Below are 23,879 nucleotides of genomic sequence, written 5' to 3'. Positions count from 1 at the left end.
CATGCCTGGCTGACGGGCGGCTGATCTGTTAAATGATAATGATTAGGATTTAATAGGCTGCAATGCTTCGCGTGTCTACCAGATGGCATAAATTCATGAATTGTAATGCAGTATATATATATATATATACTGTGCAGTATTGCAGCCAGCGGGAATAAAATGCTTCAATCCCTGCCTGGAAAATAACGCAATGCACTCGGGCAGAAAACAGTCACAAACCTCAATACACCCGGGTATACCCGAATTCGTGGGACTAGCCGAGCTCGAATAAAGTGTGTCGCCAGTGTAAATATGGAGTACAGTTTTGGGCACCAATCCATAAAAAGGACATTATAGAATTGGAAAATGTGCAGAAAAGAGCCACCAAGTTAATAAAGGGTCTGTAAGGAGACCGTGATGGCAGATACAATAGATATCTTTTGGAAAAGGTTGGACATCTTTTTATAAAGGAAAGGTATACAGGGATATACCAAATAAGTAAACATGGGAAGGATGTTGATCCAGGGAGAAATCTGATTGCCAATATTTGGAGTCAAGAAGGAATTTATTTTCCCCGTTATGAGACATAATTGGATAATGTTTCACTGGGGGGGATCAATATACTGTAAATACAAAAAGATGAGTATCTTGATCGTCTAAATTTAACACAGGTTGAACTCGATGGATATGTCTTTTTTTTGTTTTTTTTTTCAACCTCCTCTACAATGTAATTATATATGAAGTGCCAGACCCCATAATGTGATAGCTACCTCATGGGCAATCCAAGGGGCTAAACTTCGATAGTTCGAATCAGGGCTCTATCAATTTCATGGAAGTTTCTCTGCGGTAGTACACTGCTGCGCACTACCGCAGTTTAATAAATAAAACAGAGTAATTCTATATAATCCGAAGTAGTTCCAGGAAAATATCAGCGCAAACTGAAAACAAAATGTTGCGCTGATATTTTTCTGGAACTACTTAATCTTGTACTGGGAACCGTCTACATTATGCAGCACCCATGCACGGTTTAGTATCCTAGAAATCCCTTGGTTAGCGCTTCTCCTTATTGTTTGTTTTATAATCCGAAATGTCTGTCGTCGTCTGAATACCTCTACTGACGTGAAGGGGGATTTTCATCTGAAAAGGGCCCGAACAAGGCTGCCGTATATAGAATTACCCCCTTAGTCTCCAATATACTGCTGCCTCACATAATCCAGCTTTTGTAAATATTGTCATACCCCAGACTCCCTGCTTCTAATATGTAAAGGCAGGGTCACTTCTGACATTTAAAGTGTGACATTATAATATATTCAGTCTTAAATAAAGGTTGACCTGTGAGTAAAGCTACTATTTTGAAAACACTTCTAAATGCTAAATAAATACTCCATAACACATAATGAATGTAGAAGTAGACACAAGACTTATTTATTTTTCAGTGCTAGACTGTTCTAAAATGTTTCAACAGATGGGGTTAATTACTTCTGATCATATAATTAAATTGTCATGTACCTTTTTTTAAAGTAGAATATACGTTAACTATAATATACTACTGTTGCTTCAAATCAAATTACTATTGATCTTTTTTTTTTTTTAAATATGCATATAATTTAGGCCCATTATTTGTGAGACTGAAAATATTTGTATGTGTTTTACGTGTCAACTAAATCTGGCAATAAATATTTCAAGTTAACTGAATAACCAATTCAAAGAACCAGTTGTTGAACAGGATCATAAGTTGGGTAATTAGGGCAAGGAACCCCGTTATCTCTGTGGATAAATGCTGTTGTCATACCACTTTGGTGCTGGTAATTCACCCTTTTATGGACAAAGCTGATGTACAGGGAGCATACCTTCAGGTATCTACCCTCACTTCTGTCCTCGGATGAATATACATTTGGAGGGGGGGGGGGAATAGCAGCAGCAGCAGCAGCAGCAGTGACGATGAGAATTTAGAATGCAGCATAAAAGTACACAAGTTCAGTACAGTACAGTATAGGCACATGGCAGACAATGGAAAATAAATCATTTACAAGTAATAGATTTTTATTTCAACACTGCACGTAGTTTTGTCCCTTCGCCCCTTTTAGGTAGTAATGCACTCGGGAGCATCACGAGCAGTGTATCAACAAATCCTTCCTTCCTTTTGTGGTTGCGCGATATTGTATCATGGCAATGTAAATTTAATCGGCTAATTTTATCTAATTTCACTTCGTAAAGGGTGTGCTAACATCGGAATGTTCCTAATAAAAATAATATGAGTACATAAAGAGCAGCAAGGTTTGTCATGGCAACATTTTCAAGATACAATCATCCTTATTTTGCAAGGTTAACTCAAAATAAAAATAGGAAGATTTTACTAGGACATTGTGTAACTTTTTGCATAATTCCTTAATTTTGTGATGGATTTTATTTGTGTATTATAAAATATAGATTTTTTTTTGGATTAGTCTGCGTGAACTAAGATTTACAAAACGTTGCTTCCACAATGAGCAGACCACGTGAGCTGAAGTCACTGGATATGTATGTAAAACGGGACCTAGTGCTCTTGAGTGTGAAGGATGTTTTGTGAATTTGGTATTACTGCACTTGAATGGTTTTTTGGCTCTGTTTTCAGTCTGCATGTAACACACTGCACTGTGTACTGAATCATTCTTTGGATTTTTTTCTTCTCTGAGAATTTCTGCTCACAATCCAGACTATTATTTATATTCCAACACATTCCTAACACAGAACATCTAGGATCCACTGTTGGAATTGTAAAAATAAAATAAATAATAAACTCTCATTTGTATCCCGTATATGTTTCCAAGTTAAATATTTGTACTGGAGCTAATGTGCTTTAACATTTAGTGCAAGACAACAGCATTGAATCACTTGTATTTGACATTATTTTATGCTGTATGTCGTTATTAGTGGCTAACGTAGGAATCCTGTACATTTTGTTACCGGTATCATGTTTTCTTTCTTTTCTTTTAGGATGGCCAATCTGATATTCTGTACGCATTCTGGAATTCAGTTACTCAAATACTTTCATCCCAGTTTGAGAAAGCAACAAACTGTAAGTTCTGGAGAATTGTAAGAACCTTCACTCTTTTGATGATTCTCTTCACAGTTCGATTCTGCTGGAATTCACAGATCCACTGCCGGAGGGACCTGCAACGCTGCTAAATCTTATTTTTATTTTAGCAACTGTTGTTTATCCAGATACCAAGGGAGCATTTTTTATGTAAACCTTTCTGCATATTTTTTGACGGCATTCGTTATTTATATTTAACTCACTAAACATGTGACAGCCATAAAGAAATGTTGGTCCAAATTGGGGCACTGCATCATTGAAGATAAATAATTGCCCAGTCTTATATTGCAAGATAACCGCAGCATACAGATGTAGCAAGACTATTCTCGGTGCCACAAAACACCATGATGAACACAATCTGCGACCCCCCACCTTACAGCTACCAAGTATCATATGTGAAGATATTCAGTGTCGGCCACACATGGAACTGCACTAACATATCAATATTTCGGCTGACCGTAGCCGAGCTTCAGATGAGCCTTGGCTCACCGGCGGAAAACTAAGTGTTCACACAGTTGTCGTCTTGCACATTCTCATGTTCATGGGGAGTGTAAGTCTTGCTACAGCTGTATCTCCCACTTCAGAGTCTAGTGTCTTGGCCACTAATCACTCCTCCCATATCTGTTGGAGGAGATCATTTATGTCGGCTGATGCTAAACTTCATATGTCTGTGTTTTTTTCCATAGCTTCCATGTTTCTGAAACAGGCTTTCGAAGGAGAATACCCGAAGCTGCTGAGACTTTACAATGATTTGTGGAAACGCCTTCAACAATATAGTCAGAATTTGCAGGGCACGTTTGCAAGTAGTGGAAGCTCTGATTTCATTCCCGAGCTGCAACAAATTGAAGACAATACACAGGACATGTTCATGATTAAGAAACTGGATCATGAGTGCGTATATATTTACATTTGATTATCAGAATATATCTAAGCCATTACAGCAGTTCCGTATTTCCATGATACCACTCAGGCTTGTACTGTTCCAGAAGAAGCAGGAGCCAGAAAGATTAATAAAGAATATTATTGCCTCTCTGACACTTCCACTGTCATAAATTACATCACAAATGATAGAAGGCTGTCAACTATGTAGAACTAAATACAGCTCAACCCCGTTATAGCGCGATCTGCTGGGCAACTTGCCTGGATTTGCAGAGAGGAATGTCCGGCTACACACACACACATATATACACACACACACACACACACACATATATACACATACAGTACACACACACACATATATATATATATATATATATATATATATATGTACACACACACACATATATATACACAAACACATATATATATATATTACACACACACACACACACACTCTCTGTCCCCTCAGTCTGTCACTGTTATACACACACACACACACACACACACACACACACACACACACACACACACACACACACTGTTCCCTCAGTCTATCACTGTTACATATACTCACACACACACATACAACACACACACCTCTCCCCCCCCCGACTCTCTCACTGGGGGGAGGAGAGAAGGGACCTGGTTCCTGCCTGGCTTCTCCAGACTCCGTGAGATCCTCCCCCCACTCCCCCCCTCGCATACTCACAGCATCTCTGCACAGCACACAGATCAGCTGCTGCAGATGCTGTGTAGTGCTGGGGGGGGGGGGCTGCCGCTGCGACGCCGGGCTCAGGGAGAGCTGGGAGAGTTATCCCAGCTCTCCCCCTCTGGCGGACGCGGAATCCGTGATCGCGGCGGCTTTTTTTTTTTTTTTTAATCGCCATCCCGGTTATTACGCGGTCTCATTCTGTGGCCCCGGAGCACCGCGTTATAAAGAGGTTCAGCTGTAGTATCATTAATAACTCTTAGGAATGGAAAGACCTTAGGAAGGCTAAATGTATAAAGCAGCACACTCTTTGTGTCTTCCGAGGCCAATCACAATCACAAATGCTCAAAGAACTAGATTGGTCATCACTAGAGTCTAGGCGCAAAGTTCACCTTTCCTGTCTTGCCTTTAAATTCTTCATGGGCAAGCTATCCAGCTACCTGAACAAGCTCCTCACCCCTACCACTTGCAGCACTTATCACCTGAGATCAGACTCCAAAAGACTGTTCATGGTCCCAAGGCTTAACAAAGTATCCGGACGTTCCTCCTTCTCCTACCGTGCACCCCAAAACTGGTACAACCTACCAGAAACTCTCACATCTACCACCAGTTTAAGTTCTTTCAAATCTAAGGCTGTCTCACATTTTAATCTGGTCTGTAACTGTTTCATACGCCCATAATATATATTTTCTTTAACTGTGCACGCAATGTCTTGTATATAATGTATACCCTGTTCATTTATGTAACTGTACTTGTAACCATGTATTATTTGTTTTACTCTGTGCCCAGGACCTACTTGAAAACGAGAGGTAACTCTCAATGTATTACTTCCTGGTAAAATATTTTCTAAATAAATAAATAATGCCACAGTTTAGCTAGTGGCTGTGGGGAAGTTTCCCATTGACATTCAGTCCCGTAACTGTATGGTTACACCCACTATGGGCTGCCCCATAACTTTAGTACATAAAGAGGGTTCCCTTCATGCTGGGAAGGAGGCATTCCACATCTACTGTGTGGATTTAAGTTATAGAGTGTGGCAGGTTGTCAGGGTAGGGTGTCTAGCGCCCTAATGACACCGTAAAAATCTTAATAACTGTATTCTAGTAAACTGCAAATGCGTATGTGTAAATCTTTAACTTTCTGAGACTAAGTTGTAAAAATTGTGTAGCCTGGCCTTTATACCTCGTAAAAGCCTGAAGCGCATTTTTAGTGCAATATGTTTCAATCACCTATGGCCATAAAGGGATTAACAATCCTATTGTGGCTTGGTTCATACCTATAATATACATTTGATGAAGTATAGACTGAGTATTAAATGTATTTGATTATTTTTTACTTGCAGTCCAGAGAAAACATTGAAAGATTCATTACAACCGTACGAAGCTGCATACCTGTCCAAATCCTTATCTCGGCTTTTTGATCCCATCAATCTCGTCTTTCCTCCTGGAGGTCGTAACCCCCCTTCCGGTGATGAGCTTGACAGCATCATTAAAACTATTGCAAGGTAGGAGACACGTCATCACTAATGCGGTTTGTTCACAATAAATTAACCCAACATGGTTATTTATTTACTGTATCTACAGAGGCATTATTGGTTGACACCTTTAAGAGTTGAGTGGGACCCATTGCGCAATTCTTAGATGACACCACCCACAAATACAAAGGTCTTACATGCGGTCTTAAGGCTGCATTCTTTTTTAATATGCAACTATATCTAATCCATTTGTTGTTACAAGTAAGTAACTAGGGAACCTCTGGAGCTGTATTGTACTATTCTCAGTTCTGTGATCCACCTAGTTCTTGAGATACTTACCGTTTAAGGTGCTGGATTTAATTCTCCCTTCGGGAGAACAAAATGGCTGCCAAATCTCAGGCCAATAGGAAGCATGGGCTGCAGCTTCCTATTAGACCGCTATTTAGATATCCTTTACAAACCAGGAGTAATACCGGTAACTTCACTGGTAAAGATCTTAGAACCAAGGGGGGGTTAGGGGGAGGGGGTTCTATAGCTCAAAATAGTGGGGTTCTGCTGTAAAGGACTCCCTGGTTGCAATCCTGTCAAAATAAGAAGGGTTAGTTAAAAGGGATTACAGCATTGCATAAATAGTGGGACTGTGGCTGTTTTTATGAAATGCCAAGTCTCCTAAAGTTTGGCTTTTGAACTATGACTAGGAAGGTCTCCCTACTTGAACTTCAGTATGTTAATAGGAAAGTCTCTAATCCAGGCCTGTCCCAGTGTTTCCCACTGATGTAAACCCTAATTATAGTGCAGGATTATCCTCCATCTCTTGCTCTGTTTAAAGTGCAACCCTTTTTTTTTAAAAACTTATATTTTTATTAACGTTTTCAAACATAAGTGGGAGGGGAAGGGGTACAAAAAGAAAAGAGGAGGGGGGGAGGAGAAGGTGAAACAACCATTCTGTATAAGAAAGTGCAACCCTTTTTAGCCATAAAAACTATTTAGCATAAAATAACATTTTTTCCCCTTGCTGTCATACAGTACCGCACTGTGAAATCCTCCACTCAATCTCTGTTTCAAATAAAAATGTCATGCCCTCATAAAAATGAGCACTATTGGGATTTAACGATGTCTGTATAGAACGGAGCACAACCGCAACCGGACAGGAACAAAAATATCATGACAGGGTAACTCCCATAGAAATAGTATTTATTTAGCTCAAATAAGCAATATACAGGTTAAAAAAAAAACACCTATGCGTTTCGCTCTCCTGCACTATCAAGGTGGGATTTAAAAATACAATTCCTTTAACTTTTCCTTTGTTAGGTTGGTAGCATACCCTAAATTAGGTTGTACTGTACTAAAAATACTAAATACTAAATACTAAAAATACTTTAAAAAAAATCATAGGCAGCTATTAAAAATAGACTTTAATAAAACTAAGTGGGAAAAAAATTAAACATCTTTGTCTCTATCATACAGCAGAGGAGCAGAACGCCTGTGAATAAATTGGGGGTTACATTTACTCCCAGCATGCAATGTAAATTTTTGTTGCTGTTCTCGGCATAAGTTGTTGAAAAAGAGGGATTGCACTTCTAAGAAATAGAGGACTTTTAAAACAGACATGTATTTGGTTGAGTGAACTAATGTAATAACACTGGTTTCATAATCATATTGACACTAGTAATTCCAGAATTGTGCAACCTGTGGGGTTATAGCTGAGTGAGGTCAGGTCCAGGTCGTGCATAGTCTTCCACTGTCCATGTGTGCTCCTTGTATTACAATACAGAAACACTGTGCTTACTCAAAAGTGCTATAAATAGTCGGAAGTATTGTTCAACAATTTGAATTCGTGCCAAGAGAATTATTCATATGATTTTAGCCTTCAACTAAAGTAATCCCAGGCTGAAAAATCCGATTTCTCAAAAACATGAAATAGCAAGAACAATGGATTATGGAAAATATTCTGCAGAGAAATAGGAGCTAAAATCACAAAAGTAATTGTTTTAAATCGAAATACTTCCATTTTTACGGTTTAGTCCACTGATATCAAAACTAAGGATTAACACAGGACATTTCTAAGACCATAAATGATGATTGAATTTCTGGAAATGTATTATTAGGATACATGGAAGATACATGTGGTTTTGGTAAGCGTGTTAATATTGTTATCCTAATTTAAAATATATATGTGTCTATAGCCACGTTTTAGGCATGTTAGTGAAGATATTTGCTACACCTAAGGTTTTTCTAGCACTGTCCCTTTGTATACCCGATTTTACCAATAGATCTTATCATCAAGTTGCTACTAGGAATACTTTATTCTCTTTATTCTTATATTTATTTGTAACTGCAGAAAGTGTATTCTGCACCTGCTCTATTTGCCAACACGTTTTATTTTTCTGATAAAGTTAAAAAAAAAAAACATGTTAGAAATGGAAGAAAAGTATAATATGTAATTACATTGTTACAATGTAATATATAGTAATTATAATGAGAATTGTTTTGATTGTTCGTTTCTTTTTAGTGAGCTGAATGTGGCTGCTGTGGATCCAAATCTCTGCATAGCCGTCTCCAAAAATGTGGCCAAGACAATACAGCTGTATGGTGTCAAATCAGAGCAACTTGTAAGTAATTTCCTGTCATTCCTTTTAGCGCTTCAAGCAGGCTCTAATTTACACTTGTTATGGAACAATGCAACCTCCTAAACTCTTCACCCTCTGAGAATCGTACCTGGGGTAAAGTTTGTACATGTTTCATGTTTAAAGTCAGATGTTGTTGAGATTACACATGTGACTTAATGATATATCGCACCTGTATACACCACCCCACCACTTTTGATGTGGAAGTTAAGTGAAGCATCTCAGAGACTCCAGTTTTCCGATTCGTTCTAAATTTTGTTGTATTTTATGCACTCAAATGATCATGACTTTGAAATTCAGTACTTATCTTTCAGGCTTCCTACTTTACTAGAACATCATTTTGTTCCCCTCCTATGCAAATGAATGAACATTTATTATCATTTCGATTTTGTGTGTATTTTTATTATGCTCAGACTGAGCTTTAAATGGGCTAGAGTATTCTTTTAGCTGAATATTTTACCATCTTCATCCAAGGGAGTTTTAATGTGTGCCATAAAATCTTAACACAAAAAATGATTTAGGGAACCATTAATGCCAATTTCTGCATTTTTGGTTTGCTCTGGGTTTCTCTTTTTATATTTATGTAGCGGTATGAGGAAGGTATGGTTCCAGTATGTGGAAGTGCAAGTTCATATTTTGGTCTGCTTTATCCTAATTCAAAAGTGTTATCGGTGATGCTTTATTTTAAGTAGGCACAGCAATCCGCACGCAGAGAGATTCCAGAGAAGTCCGCGGGACATTATTAATTTTGATTTATTTAGACAGAGTGGTGTTACAGTGACAGAAGCACAACGTTTCGGGATAACCCTTCGTCAGCTGCCAGTTGGCTATCCCGAAATGTGCTTCTGTCACTGTAACATCAGTCAATAAATCAATATTGATGACGTCCCGCTGACTTCTGTAGGATCCCTCTTTGTGCGACAAGACTTGCTGTTCCTATGATAACTTTGATATGGTTGCGGATTCTCATCCCTCCTAAACCAGCACCAGATCTTCAACTTCCATACAGTACCTTCCTGTTGCCAAGTGCCCAACAGAGCCGCCATTTGCTACCGCAGTGCTTTATTTTAAAGACAGATTTTTTTTGCCTTAAAACATGTTTTTGATATCTCCTTCAGAGGTTCATACATTTTTTTTTTAATGCTGTGCAAAGATTATTGGGTAGTATTTGTTTCCCTTTTCGGGACAGTAAAAAATGGCTATTTTGAATAGAAAGTAATGCTTCTTGTGCTCTGAATTAACGTCTCATTTAATGCAAAAGTCTATCCAATAATGTTTTTTTTTTTTTTAAATGCTCCTTCATGTCCAGCAAAGTCTCCAAGTCATTGCATTGTACAGTATAGCTATACCCCACATTAACGTACGCAACGGGACCGGAGCATGTATGTAAAACGAAAATGTACTTAAAGTGAAGCACTACCTTTTCCCCACTTATCGATGCATGTACTCTACTGCAATCGTCATTATACGGGCATAACTGATGTAAATAATGCATTTGTAACAGGCTCTATAGTCTCCCCGCTTGCGCACAGCTTCGGTACAGGTAGGGAGCCGGTATTGCTGTTCAGGACGTGCTGACAGGCGCATGCGCGAGCTGCCGTTTGCCTATTGGGCGATATGTACTTACTCGCGAGTGTACTTAAAGTGAGTGTACTTAAACCGGGGTATGCCTGTATGCTCCACATAGCAACAGGAGGAGTTTTCCATGTGTGTAGCATGTAAGGCTGCGTCCATAGATAGACCAGCCGTGCTGAGGCGTGCGGACGCTCCGCGCTGAGCCCCTGCATCCTCAATGAGGATGCCTTGAGAGGGGGCTCACGCGAGCGTCCGCAGGCGTGTTGAGGCGTTGGAGGTTTCAGCCGAGCGCCAAGCTGTTTTTCAGCGCGCTGTCGGCTGAAAACCTCCAATCACTGCACAGCAGCGTCAATGTCACGGCGCCGTGACATTGACGTCAGTGCGTCGCGGGCGATTGGCCCAGCGACATCACTGCCCCGCCTCCAACCACCTCCCCCCGGCTCCCTTCGCGCACGCTGGCTCGCCTGCAAGTCCGTGCAATTGCGCTGACTGAAGCAGGCGAGCCTCAGCGTTAGCGCGCCTCCGCTCCCCACACCTCTATGGCCCGGGCCTTAGGGACGCAGGACAGGGACTAGAAGGCAAAACAAAACCCGATTTGAGGTGGTGGTGAGGCCATCAACCTGGCCTTAGATAAAAGCACCTAATTATGCAACTTGGATAGTAACAAGCACATAGAAATACACGCTTTCTCTGTACTTCATGGTATCTCTGGTCATTCAGTCACTTCCTCAAACCTAGGATTAACTTTCTCTGCCAGAGAGGCCTGCAGCTGCCGCTGGCAACTAACGGGTTAAAAGGAAAGGATTTTATTATTTGTTTCTATTGCAATTGAGTATGATGATTTGATTTTGGAATAATTTACTTTTGGACGACGGGCTAATAGATAAATATTTGCTTACCCCAGTGTTACTCTGCTCTTCGGGCCGCGAACTGTGTCAGACGCTATGGAATTGATTTTGTTTTGTTTTTTTATCTTGTGCTGTTTAGCTGTGACTGAGTAAAAGCTCGTTGCGGTTTGGTTTAGCAGTGCATGAGAACCACTGGTTGATATTACAGGTATACTCAGCATAGCTAGGCATGAACCAATGGCTATGAATTGTGTGTAGTCTATTAAATGGGATTAAAATGTACCTACTGTAAGCGCTCACTGTACCTCCACTGATCTTATTTCTGTAGTGAAATGTGATAGTCAGCATAAATCCTAAATTTGCTCAGAATTCAAAGAAAAAACTCCTGTTTCATGAATGAGACTTAAAGCAGCAGTTCGCATTGATCACCATTTTTTTTTTTTTATTTAAAAAAAAAAATTATGGGCTTGGGTTAATATATTTACATTATATAAGTTATACTCATATAGGCTTGGAGTAGATTTCAACCTTAAATTTTTATCACTGTAACATTTGCAAAAAACATCTAAACCTGTCTGTTATCCTTCACATATAGTGGTTTGCAGAAGTATTTGCCCCCTGCAACTTTTTCCTATTGTGTTTGCACCAGAGTGTACTCCACGACACTCTCAAATTAGACTTTACATGTGCAATCTACAAAAACTGGTTCAAAATGATAAAGTTAGAAAATGCATATACAATCTAAAGAAGTAAGATTTACAGATAAAAACATATTATCTGGAACAACCTACCAGAGACTCTCACATCCACCACCAGTTTAAGTTCTTTCAAATCTAAGGCTGTCTCACATTTTAATCTGGTCTGTAACTGTTTCATACGCCCATAATATATATTTTCTTTAACTGTGCATGCATTGTCTTGTATATAATGTATACCCTGTTAATTTATGTAACTATTTGTCTTAACTCTGTGCCCAGGACATACTTGAAAACGAGAGGTAACTCTCAATGTATTACTTCCTGGTAAAATATTTTATAAATAAATAAAATAAAATTAGTCTCGGTTGCATAAGTATTCAACCCCTTTGCTACTGCAGCCCTAAATCAGCTCAGGTGTAAATAAATTGTTTGAAAGGTTACAAAATTAGGGAAGTTGTTTCAGCCTGTGTGTAATCAAAGGGGTTTAACTTGTAGATAATTTCCCTAGGGTGTATAAAGACTTTCAAGCTGCAGCTGGCATAGTTATCCAGCAAATCAACCATGAAGACCAAGGAGCTTTCGGTACAAGAACATTTCAAAGGTGCTGATTGTCCCTCTCGGCACAGTGACGTCCATCATTAAGCAGTGGAAGATGCGTAATACCACCCAGACACTACCCAGATCAGGTCGCCCGAGCAAACTGAGTAGCCGGGCAAGCAGGAAACTGGTTCGGGATGTCACTGCAGATCTCTCAAGGTCAATGTTTGCTTCAAAGTTCTGCGTCTAAGATTGGAGTCAGTGTTCGCACATCAACAATAAGCCGGTCTCTACACAAAGCTGGCCTGTCTGGACGGGTGGCAAGAAAGAAGCCATTACTCAAAAAGACTGATCATAAATCACATGTGGAGTTTGCGAAAAAGCATATAGATGGTACTGCAGACATGCAAAAAGGTTTTGTGGTCAGACGAGCCCAGCACTGCACATCAACCAGTCAAGACTATCCCAACTGTCAAGAATGGTTGTGGCAACATCAGTTTATAGGCATGCTTCTCTTCAGCAGGGACCGGGAAGTTTGTCCGTATAGAGGGGAGAATGGATAGGGCAAAGTGCAGGCAAAGCCTTGAGGAAAACCTTTTTGAGTCAGCCAAGACTCTGAAACTAGGGAAGAAATTCACATTTCAGCAGGACAAAGCCACACTGTAGTGGTTGAAGAAGAGAATGAATGTTCTTGAGTGGCCCAGTCAAAGTCCTGACTTGAATCCAGTGGAACATTTATGGTGAGACTTGAAGATTGCAGTCCATCGACAATCCCCAACAAACCTATCAGAACTAGATCATTTTTCCCGTGAAGAATGTGCAAAAATGTCTCCATCCTACTATGCAAAACTTGTAGAGAACTATTCAAAAAGACTCTAAGCAGTAATTGCTGAAAAGGGTGCTTCTACTAATTAAAGCTGCAGTTCGAGCAATATCCTGCATGTGTGTTTTTTTAATAAATCAGTTCTGTAGTAAGAAAAAATACTTTTAGCATTTTCTGTTTTAAAAAAAACAACTTTGAAAGACCAATTTTCTTGTATTCTATTTTTAAAAGCATGCTTGTTGCTATAGCAACCATTTACATTCCCATATTTAAAGATGTCGCCAAACTTTGCCGATCAATAGACGGAGAACGAATTGACCTGCAGCTATGCAGTTCTTCAGGTAAGTAGAGATTGCCCATATGAAACTATTGAAGTAAAAAAAAAAACCTAAAAAAAAACGGGAGCTTGAACTGGAGCTTTAATGACTTATGGGGCTGAACACTTAAGCAACCAGTACATTTCATTTTGTACATTTATTTCCTTTGCTAACATTTAACCTCCTCGTATACCAGTGTTCAATTTAACCACTTTGTAGCTTAGAATTAAAAAAAAGTTTGTTTGAAAAACTGTGCATACATTATTTTTTTTTAATTCAACAAAATGTGTCAATATTGGTAGGGGGTGAATACGTCTACAAACCACTGTATTTCCCCGCAGTCATATCAATTTAATGTGACAGTACAGGTGAATGATTTCTACATTGTGTCATTTTCCTCTGGTCGGGACTTCCATGCCAAACGTGCTCAGCCAATTTCTGCTGCAAAGTTGCATCATTTTTTCAGGCAAATGTGTGCAAACCAGCAACAAGTTCTTACAAAATGATGAACTTTGCATTAGAAATAAACTTGAAATGTGGCTAGTTACATCAGCTTTGTGTTTAACCCACCCATGAAGCCCTGATTAATATTTGACCTGCTTTTTCCCTTTCCTAACCTGTTAGCTATGTGGTCTTTGCTTACAGGAAAATCTGGAAAGGAAAACACTGATATGTGACAGGTGTCAATTTTTCCGTGTATTAAACAGAGTTCAAATAATAGGACCTGTCCATGACTGAGGCATTACCCTGAGTGCATAACTGTACTTTCTAGGTTAAATATTACATGAAACGTCTACCTCTTAGCGACCGTAGCCTTCTTGGCATAAGATTATGCATCTATGATAAAGCAAAATAGGGTTACACGATTAGCAACACCTTAAGGAAAGCTGCCGTATTGGATACACAGGAAAGGTACAGGCAGTCTTCGGTTATATAACAGAATCCGTTCTGGAAATAGCGTTTGTCACGGGAGACCAGGTAATTTACACCTTTTTACCGGGATCATTCACTCAGCAAAACAAGTTAGTAAAACAAATTGTCATTTATTCACTTAAAATAGGCGTACACAAAATGGGACACAAAATACGTAAGAAAGACACACTTACTGGGGGTCTGGGCTACAAAACTAAACTTTCCTAGGTGAAATAGAACGTAAAACAAAGTCTTTGGGTTGACCGGGACTTGTCCCGAAATGTCCTGGAACTCAAATCGGCATGAAGTCCCTGACGCCACCGCTATGTTCAATTCTCAGAACTTGGCCCTCGAAAACTGAGTCGACCTGAAATTTCTGAAGCTGGCTCGCTGCTATTTCTCCAAGAGCATCTTTTCATACATTCAAATTTCCCGCTGATGTTCTGGCGCTTAGAATCTCATCTCCGGATTGGCTGAGGGTTTCTTATAGTATTTCAGACTTCATTCATGAAATACTACAGCCTATCAGAGTGTGGGAAATTTCCTACCAGCCAATCAGAGCGATGCCAGTCTATGGAAGCCGGGTAAGCGGATCTTCGGCATCTACCAAGGGCATGTACCAACCTGGCACCTCAGCCACTTGGTATGCAGAAACCACCCGCTGGGAAGGCAACTGGTAGTCCAAGGACTTGCCATTCATCCCAGGACATGGGTGCTCAGCCTAAACCTCTTGCCCAAATCCTCTTCACACTTCTGACATCCTTTGAGGCTTTCATGTCCGATGTCTGGGTAGACACAGTGGCACCAACTTGGTAGCCCAGTGACTCACCCAGAACATCGGTCCGGAAAAACCCAGCTCATAATACCGTGCACAAGCATATATACACTTTAAACAACGTTTAATAAAATATATACTTCATGCTTTTCTAAGTCATATAGTTATGGGGAATAGAATAAGAATCTGCACTTTTTTTCCTACTAGCCATATTCCCCACACACTATACCGGACTTAGACTTTTAAAATTCCGTGCAACCTTATGTATGGTTGGAGTACCCACAGAAGCCCTATACCGGATTCTGTGTGACCTGGGCATTAACTGGGCATCCCCTCTTAAACTAGGTACCCCTTTACCATTCTAGGGACAGCACACATCCCTATGCCCCATTTACCTTTCTGGTCTGTGCTGAAGCAGGGAATCGTAGCGGTGAGTCGCGCAAGCGTTTTCTAGGGGGGATTTTGCTGGAGCAATGTGTCTCAATGTACTGTATCAGAGAATCCGGCCTAATTCCCGGGTACATTTTTGGGTTATGCAGCAACTCTGGAACCTGGCTAGCTAGACACATTCTGACAAGGCGTTCTTAGTAAAAAAAAAAAAATGAAACTCAGAGCCTAGCAATCTCTGCTTGCTGGCACACCTAGAAAGGTAAAAACACAAAAATTCTTTGTCGCATAATTTACAGAAATGCATTGACAGTTACTGGGCTCCAGAGCTGACACTCCCGAACCCCAATACATGAATCAGAGGTAACCAGGCGGGCTTAACCTTTATTGTGAGCTTGGTTACCCCCTCACCGTCACAGTGTTGGATAGTGAAATCGTTGTAAAGTGAGTCCCATGTTAATCGGTGGCGGTGAGCGTCGGACAACGCATTCAGGCGTCGGAAAACAGCCCATAGGGTTGCATTGTAAAGCGTTGGATATGCCATTCGTCGTAAAGTGAGACGTTGGATAGGGAGGTCTACCTGTATTAGTGTGAGACACTTAAACAAGACAGTTCCAGTTTCTGGACATTTTTATACAATCAAGTATTAACATGTCCACAACACATATCTAGGATTTGGAATTATTTAAACAGTTAATTTTACAACAAGTCACCAACTGTGACCTTCAACTTACTCCCAGGTGCTTAGATTGATTTTAATGAGTGTTGGTCATTGTGACATCATCAGCTAAATGCCGCAATACCACCTTGGTGGGCTCTTTTGCTTTTTTGCAATGTGTGTGTGAAAAGAATGGCCAAGATGTTGAGGATTTGGCCTCAGGTGATCATGTTTCTATACCCAGTACTAAATCAATAGGACTAAAGTGGTTACTCATTAAACTGTGATAGTGCCGATTAGTTCCCCCGATTGGCACTATTGCAGTTTATTAAATAAGCCCCTGTGTGTAGATCACTTTTCCTTCTACCTGAGGATGTTAAGCTTTGCAGGGTAGAGATTAACTGTGCCAGTATCATGATTTTTTGGACAATTCTCTTTGTTCTGCTTTAGGCTTCTTGGGTCTCTGTAAGCTTTGACATGCAGCTAAAGTCAGCCCCTTCTTTAATCCAAAGATGAAATTTTCTTTGAATCTCTGATTTAACTTTAACTTTATTTACAGGAACAAACAAAAATGAAGTGAAAACGTTCCAAAATACACAAGATCAGGAGACTTCTAAAAAAAAACAATGATATCCCTATCCCTATGAGAGCAGGGGATGAGACAAGGCCACAGACTGCCAGAGCAGAAAGTATTCCGCTTGCAGCACTGACCATGAGGGAGAAACAGAAAGCACTCCCAAGAAGAAGGAAGAGACACACACAAAATCCCAGGGGAGGGGGAATGAGAAATTGCTGATAGCAACAGGCAGAAAGACCGCTCTGATACTATAACGATGCTCGTGACAAGACAGGAAGCGAGCCGCAGGGCTGAGATAGGATATTAAATCACCGACTTGAACCATGAGACAGAGTCCTGAATTGAGCATAGAGTAGTCGGGGTCACAGGCTGGGATCAAGGCAGGGTTCAAACAAACAAGAACGCTGGAGTCTAACAGGAACAAAACTGAAACCAGGCTCTGGCAGCTTCCTGGAGGAAGTCTTGCCCTTTTTATAGGCAACACGCTAGTAAACAAGAGGGCCACTGTTGCTTCAGTGTGGGCGGAAGTGAGGAAAAGTTTGCCATAAAACAAGAGGGTCGTCGGAGCGTCAGTATGGGCACCGACAGTGCCGATGCCTCGTAATAGGTACAGAGATACACAGTAACAGAGAAGGGGAGGAACTGAAGCGAAGAGTTACAAATCAACAGCAGGAGCAAAAACACAGAGATGGAGACAGTACACTCCTCGTCAGGTATTGATAGATACCACTATAAATGACATATCTGGAACATATAATAAACATACCGTGAAATATTAACTGTAAGTCCATATTTACTCTGTGGTGCTGGCCAGTAACACTGGGTCTCTAAAGTCCTTTTAGCTGAACAGGTGCGCCAATCAAGGATGGTGTAGGGCTCCTTGATGTCTCTTCAGGGCGCCATTGAAGATAGTGGGACCTACAAATAGCAGTTGGAACACCCAGGTGGTGATATCCCAAGTCTTTACAGTCCCAGTCCTTCCTTGGTTAAGGGGTCCAATTTTCTAGAGTCCAGATGAGACATTAGAAAGATGGTCTCTGTAATGAGCCTGATAAACATTCTCGCAGTCCCATGTTTAGTTGTCTTTACATCAACATTACAGACCTTTCCATCCGCACTAGGAATGGTCTGAGACCCATTGGCCACTCATTTCGCTCAACTGGTTTCTCTTTAAGCAAGATAATAGCTCCTTCTCAAATGTCTTGTTTACTAGATTGCCATTAAATTTTGAAGCGTAATGAAAAGAACAGGCAATACTCCCACCTTCTGCATGTGGAGTATAACAGAGGTCAAGATATTTGGTGACTCCAGATTAAGTAGTCACTGAAATCAAAGGTCTGGCATTGACAATTGCTGGGTCTTCGGCCATAAATGTCAAAGCTTCATGGGAGGATCGAGTTGGACTGGCCTCCAGGATCATGGAATCTGATTCGTTCGGGTGTTATAGTGCAAACCAGTTAGGCTTACAAGATGCCTGAGCCTCCGCACTTGGGTGAGTCTGGGGTCACGGGCGCAGTGCCTCCACCCATGAGGATCCCAGCATTGGAGGGATAGCCCCTCATGGGAACAGGTATACCTATTGGGTATATGTGACGGTGAAGGGGTACCCAGGCCAATAATAAAGGAATTATGCTCGACTGGGTGCCCCTGAGCCATATGGGGGAATTGTGACTGTCAGCTCTTCAACCCAATCATGGCATGTAACTGCATTTGTAATAAAGATGTATGTGTTTTTACTGTTCCAGGAGTGCCAACCAGCGGAGATGTGCAGGGTGTGAGTTTCAGGGGTGATTTTACGGTAAAATGTTGTCAGGGTGTGTTTGGGGAGAAGGGGGCCAGTGTTGCGGGTTACCCCGAAACATGTACTCAGGAAACCCCCCAGATTCCTGAGGACATGAGGAACACAGACCACCGGATAAAATCCTCTCTAGAAAGCAGTTTGCAGCTCACCGCCAAATCTCCCTGCTTAGGCACAGACCAGAATAGTAAGACCAGCAGGGGAATTAATCACATTCACGGTACTCCGGTATATGCCCACAAACCCCAGGACCCAGTTTGGGGTTCAGTGTATTTCCCACCAGGTATAAGGTGGCGAGAGTTATATGTTTTTAAGTTCAAGTAATGTTCAGTATGGGTAAAAAACTATTTGCATGGGAGACAGAGTGGCTACTTCGCCCTCTAAGCTTCAAAGGCAATCCAGGATATGGAAGTGTTAAACCATTTGTTAGCTTGCCTGGTAGGGGAAGAGAACTTCAATAAGCCATCCTGGCAAGATGTCACCCTGCCCAGACTGAGCGGCGCCAGGTAAGAGGGGCAGGGTCTCATATGCTAAGCGGCAAAGGAGCAATGTTTGCACGTGCCCAGAGCAGAATAAGAAACCCCCTCTCTCAGGTTTGCAAAGTATTGGCAACTCCGTGATAGGGGGACGGAAATATTCCCACGGAGAGATAGGCTGCATTAGTTAAGTATAGGAATGTTAACCCTATAAGAACCCGTGCAGCCCATCAGGAATGAGAGTCATCATGCTGTAACAGATTCACCTAAGATTTATCATGCTGTAATAGATTGGTAACATCGTAAAAAAGATTCAGCTAAGCTTCAAGAGTTCGTAAGAACTAAGGTTCCAAGATCCAATACTACGGGAACAGAACGAAAGAGGCAGCTCCGGCAGAGTAAAACAGCAGTGGCAAGTTGCGCTGCTGACCGAGGACTGTTTCAGGCTCTTTTCGCGAGCAACTCCCGCTCCTGGGAAATTGCTCCTAGAGACTTTGTTTTGCAACCTCTTGTTTTGGAAACAAGATATTTCCTTTTACCCTGTTCCAGTAAGTGTATTTTCGTTGTAATTGTAAACTAATGTGTGTGTGTTCATTCTGTAAATAAATCACAATTTATTTTATCTCTTACTTTGCTCTATCAAAGGATCCGGGTATTTTGGTGTTAAAAGTTCTTGTCTACCGTGACAGTATACAGATGCGACACCCTTTATTCTAAATCAGCAGAAACTGCGCCGCTCTGATAACCGTGGCCAGACGCACTCTGTTATCTTATTTTTCCGAGCGGTTTTCGTTATGTTAGCACTCGCTTTTTTAGCGTTGTCTGCAATACTGCAATACCGTCTAGAAACTCAGGTTGGCGATCGCGAGTTGTCTTAACCGAGAAGTGTTAAAATAAAAGCGGCCGCGGCTGTACCTCAAATAACCACAATCCAGCCAATGTATATACAACAAACTTTACTATGATCCCATAGTACTCCCCGCAATGCAATACCGACACAATAAACAAACAATCTCCTGTAGGTAACAACAACCCACTTGTCCCCCCAAAGTTCTGAGGGTGACCAGAGCACCTAGAACCCAATGTCCAGCAAAACAATCCCACCCAGAGATATGTGAAGGCAGAGCTACCCTCCCCGTGTGGTGTTGGTGCACGTGGGTACCTTCCTGGGTACTTGGGTATACTCAGACAGGCCGCATTCGTGATCCCACGATGCAGGGCCTCCGACACAATCACCTTCTCACCTTATGTCCGGGCGGCCGTTCCATCAGTACTGGGGAATCCTCAGCTGCGGTTCCGTCTGCTCCGCTGAATTGTCCGCACACTAAGGAGCAGGTCCCTTACTATTGGCCAGCCCTACAATACTCCACTACGGTGTAGGGGAACTAGCTGGGGCCTACGGGGAATGGGTCTGGCCTAGTCCAGGGGGCTTGACTTGCTCCCCAGACACTACCTCTCCTTTCGCCGGCTCCATCAGGGCTGAGCACGCCGCCTCCAGGCCGAGGAGAAAATCCTGAATGACAGGACCTCCTCTTCCTGCAGCGCCAACTTCAAGATGGCTGCTGCCTTACACACAGAACATATGTATTTGGCTGCACCAACCACAACATGGATCACTAAACCCTCCCACGTGACGGGACTACTGCCAGGGAGGAGGCAAGGGAGGGTACCCTGCTACATACATATTTATATCATGTATGAACGTTTTATAGGAGTATTGAATGTTTTTATAATAGTATTGAATATTTTGATGTGTATTATTGAAGTATTAAAATAGATATCACATATATAGGACATGGTATCTTCATTCTACTATCAATAGAACTCACGATGTAGCCGTTCTCTCTCCTCCCTGTTGTTTCCATCAGTCCTGCACATGTTCCGAGCGTATAGAAAGAAGTGCTGTCTTGTATGTTGTGTAAGTCAGAGAACTCTGACCTGGCTAATGACAGGTTGCTTTGCTCGTCGACGATGGTGTTCACTCCCCAGTAAGGGGTCCCTTCTCTGACTTTCAGCTTAAGTGATGGTGCTCTGCATGAAACCGTCGCGTTTCAAATCGATTGCCTTCTGCAGGTCTTGTTCTTGCATGCTTTCTCCTGAATTGGTTCCAAGTAGGTGAGATCTGTCTGACAGCAGTTGGTAATGTCTATGGTTGTACCTGAGTTGAGTCCTGTTTTTCCCCAGGCCTTCTGTAACAGTTCACGGTGTTCGTTAAGGTCAGATTCGTATTTTTTTCGTAGGCCTTCTGTGTAAGTGTGACTGTCCATATAGGCCTTATACTATCTTGCGTCTGTTGCGGTTGTGTAAAGGACTCCGCGTCTGAGTTGTCAATCAGTTGCGTGGTATCTGTCAAGAGTCGGAGTTCTGCCATTCTGCAGGTGTCTGTAGGGCTTTCTCAATGTGTGTGGCATGCGGTCTCTTACCTGAATCAACGGCAGACAATTGTCTATGACAGTGCTGGTCGGTATCCTGTAGCAATCAGCATATTAATAGCTGTTCTCACAGGTGTCTTGGCTCCGATCTGTGTACTGAATAGATGTCCGTGACGTGGCCCTTGGTAGCCTTAGGCCTCGTTCAGGGTGCTGGCTTCGGAGGGAGGGCGTGCTGCCGTGCGTGCTGCCGTGAGAAACAAAGTATTCAATTTGAATACTGGTTGTCAGGGTAGCAACGGCCCTGTCTCCGAGGCCAGGAGTTGAAGCTGACTACAGTTTCAATAAACGAAAATTTCGTTTTTTGGAACTGCAGCAGCGTCACAGGGACCAAGGCAGCCAATGAAATCATTCTTCTGAAGAATGATTTCATGACTGCAACTTGGATACTTACCCTGCCGTGTGTAACCCCGCCCCCTCCCCAACGCTGAAAAGTCTGCTGGGGGATAAACACATGTCGCTAAGCAAACTGCAGCACTGCCTCCCTCACGCCCTCCCTCCGAGTCCTGCAGCTGACACCCTGAACGAGGCCTTAGGCTGCGGTCCCACTAACTACTACAGCGCACGCCTTGGCGTGCGCTGTGCGATCAAGCCCCGCCCCCCCAGTTCCTCCGGTTCCAGTTCCTACCTTGTCGCGCACCTTTCCCCAGCAGTGCGCGACAGGTTTTCAGGCAGGCAGGGGAATTTGAGATTGGCATTTGCGACGGAGGCGTGGCCACGCCCCCGCCGGCGGTACAGCCAATGAGGGCGAACCAGCCGCGGGGCATCATGGCCACGCCCCCACGAACCTACCGCCACGCCCCGTCCCATCGCAAACGTTCTTTCTCACCTCAGATCGCGGTGTAGCGTTGTGCACGCGCCGCCCCCCCGCCGGGTGCGCGTGCCACATTGCTGACTGGGGACTCAGCCTTAGCTGTGGGGATGAAGCTCAGGGGTGGATCTGTGGAACTTGCACCTTGGCTTTGGCAGCTGTGGTGAGTGGTCTGGGACGGCTTGCCGCAGCCAACTTGCAGCAGTGGCGACTCCACCACCGACAGCCGTCTCACCGCAAAGGTAACCCCCTAAGCTTACCCCAAAAGCCCCTAACGTTAACCCCTTACCCTAAAACCCTAATCTTAAACCCTTACCATAAAAAGCTAAACCTTAACCCCTTACCCTAAAACCCATCATCTGAGCCCTAACCCTGAATTTTCTATACTTAACTCCTTACCCTAACCCCTTAACCTTACCCCATACCCTAAAAAGCTCAACCCCTTGCTCAAAAATCCATGAAGTTAACCACTTAATAACTTACCTTAGCGGCTAGATGGCCGACGAGCTACCCTTGTTGGCTGATTCGCGATTTGGCTGCGGCGAGATAGCCGGCGGCGAGTTGGCTGCTGCAAGTCCTATTCCAGGACTGAGGTGCTGTGTCTCTCACTCTGCATCTTGTCTGTGTCCAGCCTCTCTCCGATAAAGCTGTTTATTGTTCCGTCCTAGGCTTCCTAGGACTTGGTAAGCTTGGACATGCAACTAAACTCATCCTCTTCTTTAATACAAAGATGGAGTCTTCTTTGAATCTCTGAATTAACTTTATTTACAAGAACAAACAGATATTAAGTGAAAACGTTCCAGAACGCACAAAATAAGGAGTATGGTTAAAAAAACAAAAAACAATGCTATCCCTAGGAGAGCAGGGGGTGAGACATGGCTGCCAGGGCAAAAAGTACTCGGCTTGCAGCACTGACCATGAGGGAAAACAGGAAGCCCTCCCCAGAAGCAGGAAGAGAGACAAACAAACCCATGGGGCGGGGGGAAGAGTAGTTGCTGTTAGCAACATACAGAAAGACCGCTCTGGTACAGAGATACACCTTAACAGAAGAGAGAGTGAAGGGGAGGAACAAAAGCAAATGGTTACTAAGCAACAGCAGAAGCAAAAACACGGTGATGGAGACAGCACTTACTTTATATACCAGTGGTATACAACCTGTGGCACTGTGAACACGTTACACAAAAGAAACACAATGCACATGTGCAGGCTGATTTATACTTTATACCCTGTTATTACATTTAAATATGGTATTTTATGCAACTGGCTGCAGTAGAGGGTTAGCAATGGCCCTTTGAAGTATTGAACTACCGCACCTGTGGCTTTCTTTTTAGATTAAGTGATCAAGCACTAGTGTGTATACAAAGCTTTTTGTGTTTTCATATAATATGCCTTTCTATCTTCACAGCATTGTGAGCAGGAGAGAATATGCACTTTACAAAACATTATTTAATCCATAAAATTGATTTTTTACAAAGTTTTTCAGTGATGCTCAAATGTAGCCACAAGTTTGC

General features: G+C 42.2%; 1 protein-coding gene across 1 annotated transcript in view; it reads left to right on the top strand.

Annotated features, from left to right (window-relative positions):
* Positions 1-23,879, top strand: part of COG5 (component of oligomeric golgi complex 5) — a 457,324-nt gene that overhangs the window by 325,809 nt on the left and 107,636 nt on the right. The window contains exons 11-14 of the mRNA XM_075599712.1: positions 2,956-3,037; positions 3,742-3,946; positions 5,989-6,150; positions 8,633-8,732. Coding sequence (XP_075455827.1) covers positions 2,956-3,037; positions 3,742-3,946; positions 5,989-6,150; positions 8,633-8,732 — 549 coding nt within the window. The remainder of the gene's footprint in view (positions 1-2,955; positions 3,038-3,741; positions 3,947-5,988; positions 6,151-8,632; positions 8,733-23,879) is intronic.

Source organism: Ascaphus truei, chromosome 5 (assembly GCF_040206685.1).
Source record: "Ascaphus truei isolate aAscTru1 chromosome 5, aAscTru1.hap1, whole genome shotgun sequence".
Taxonomy (NCBI): domain Eukaryota; kingdom Metazoa; phylum Chordata; class Amphibia; order Anura; family Ascaphidae; genus Ascaphus; species Ascaphus truei.
This window is presented reverse-complemented; position numbering and strand designations above follow the sequence as displayed.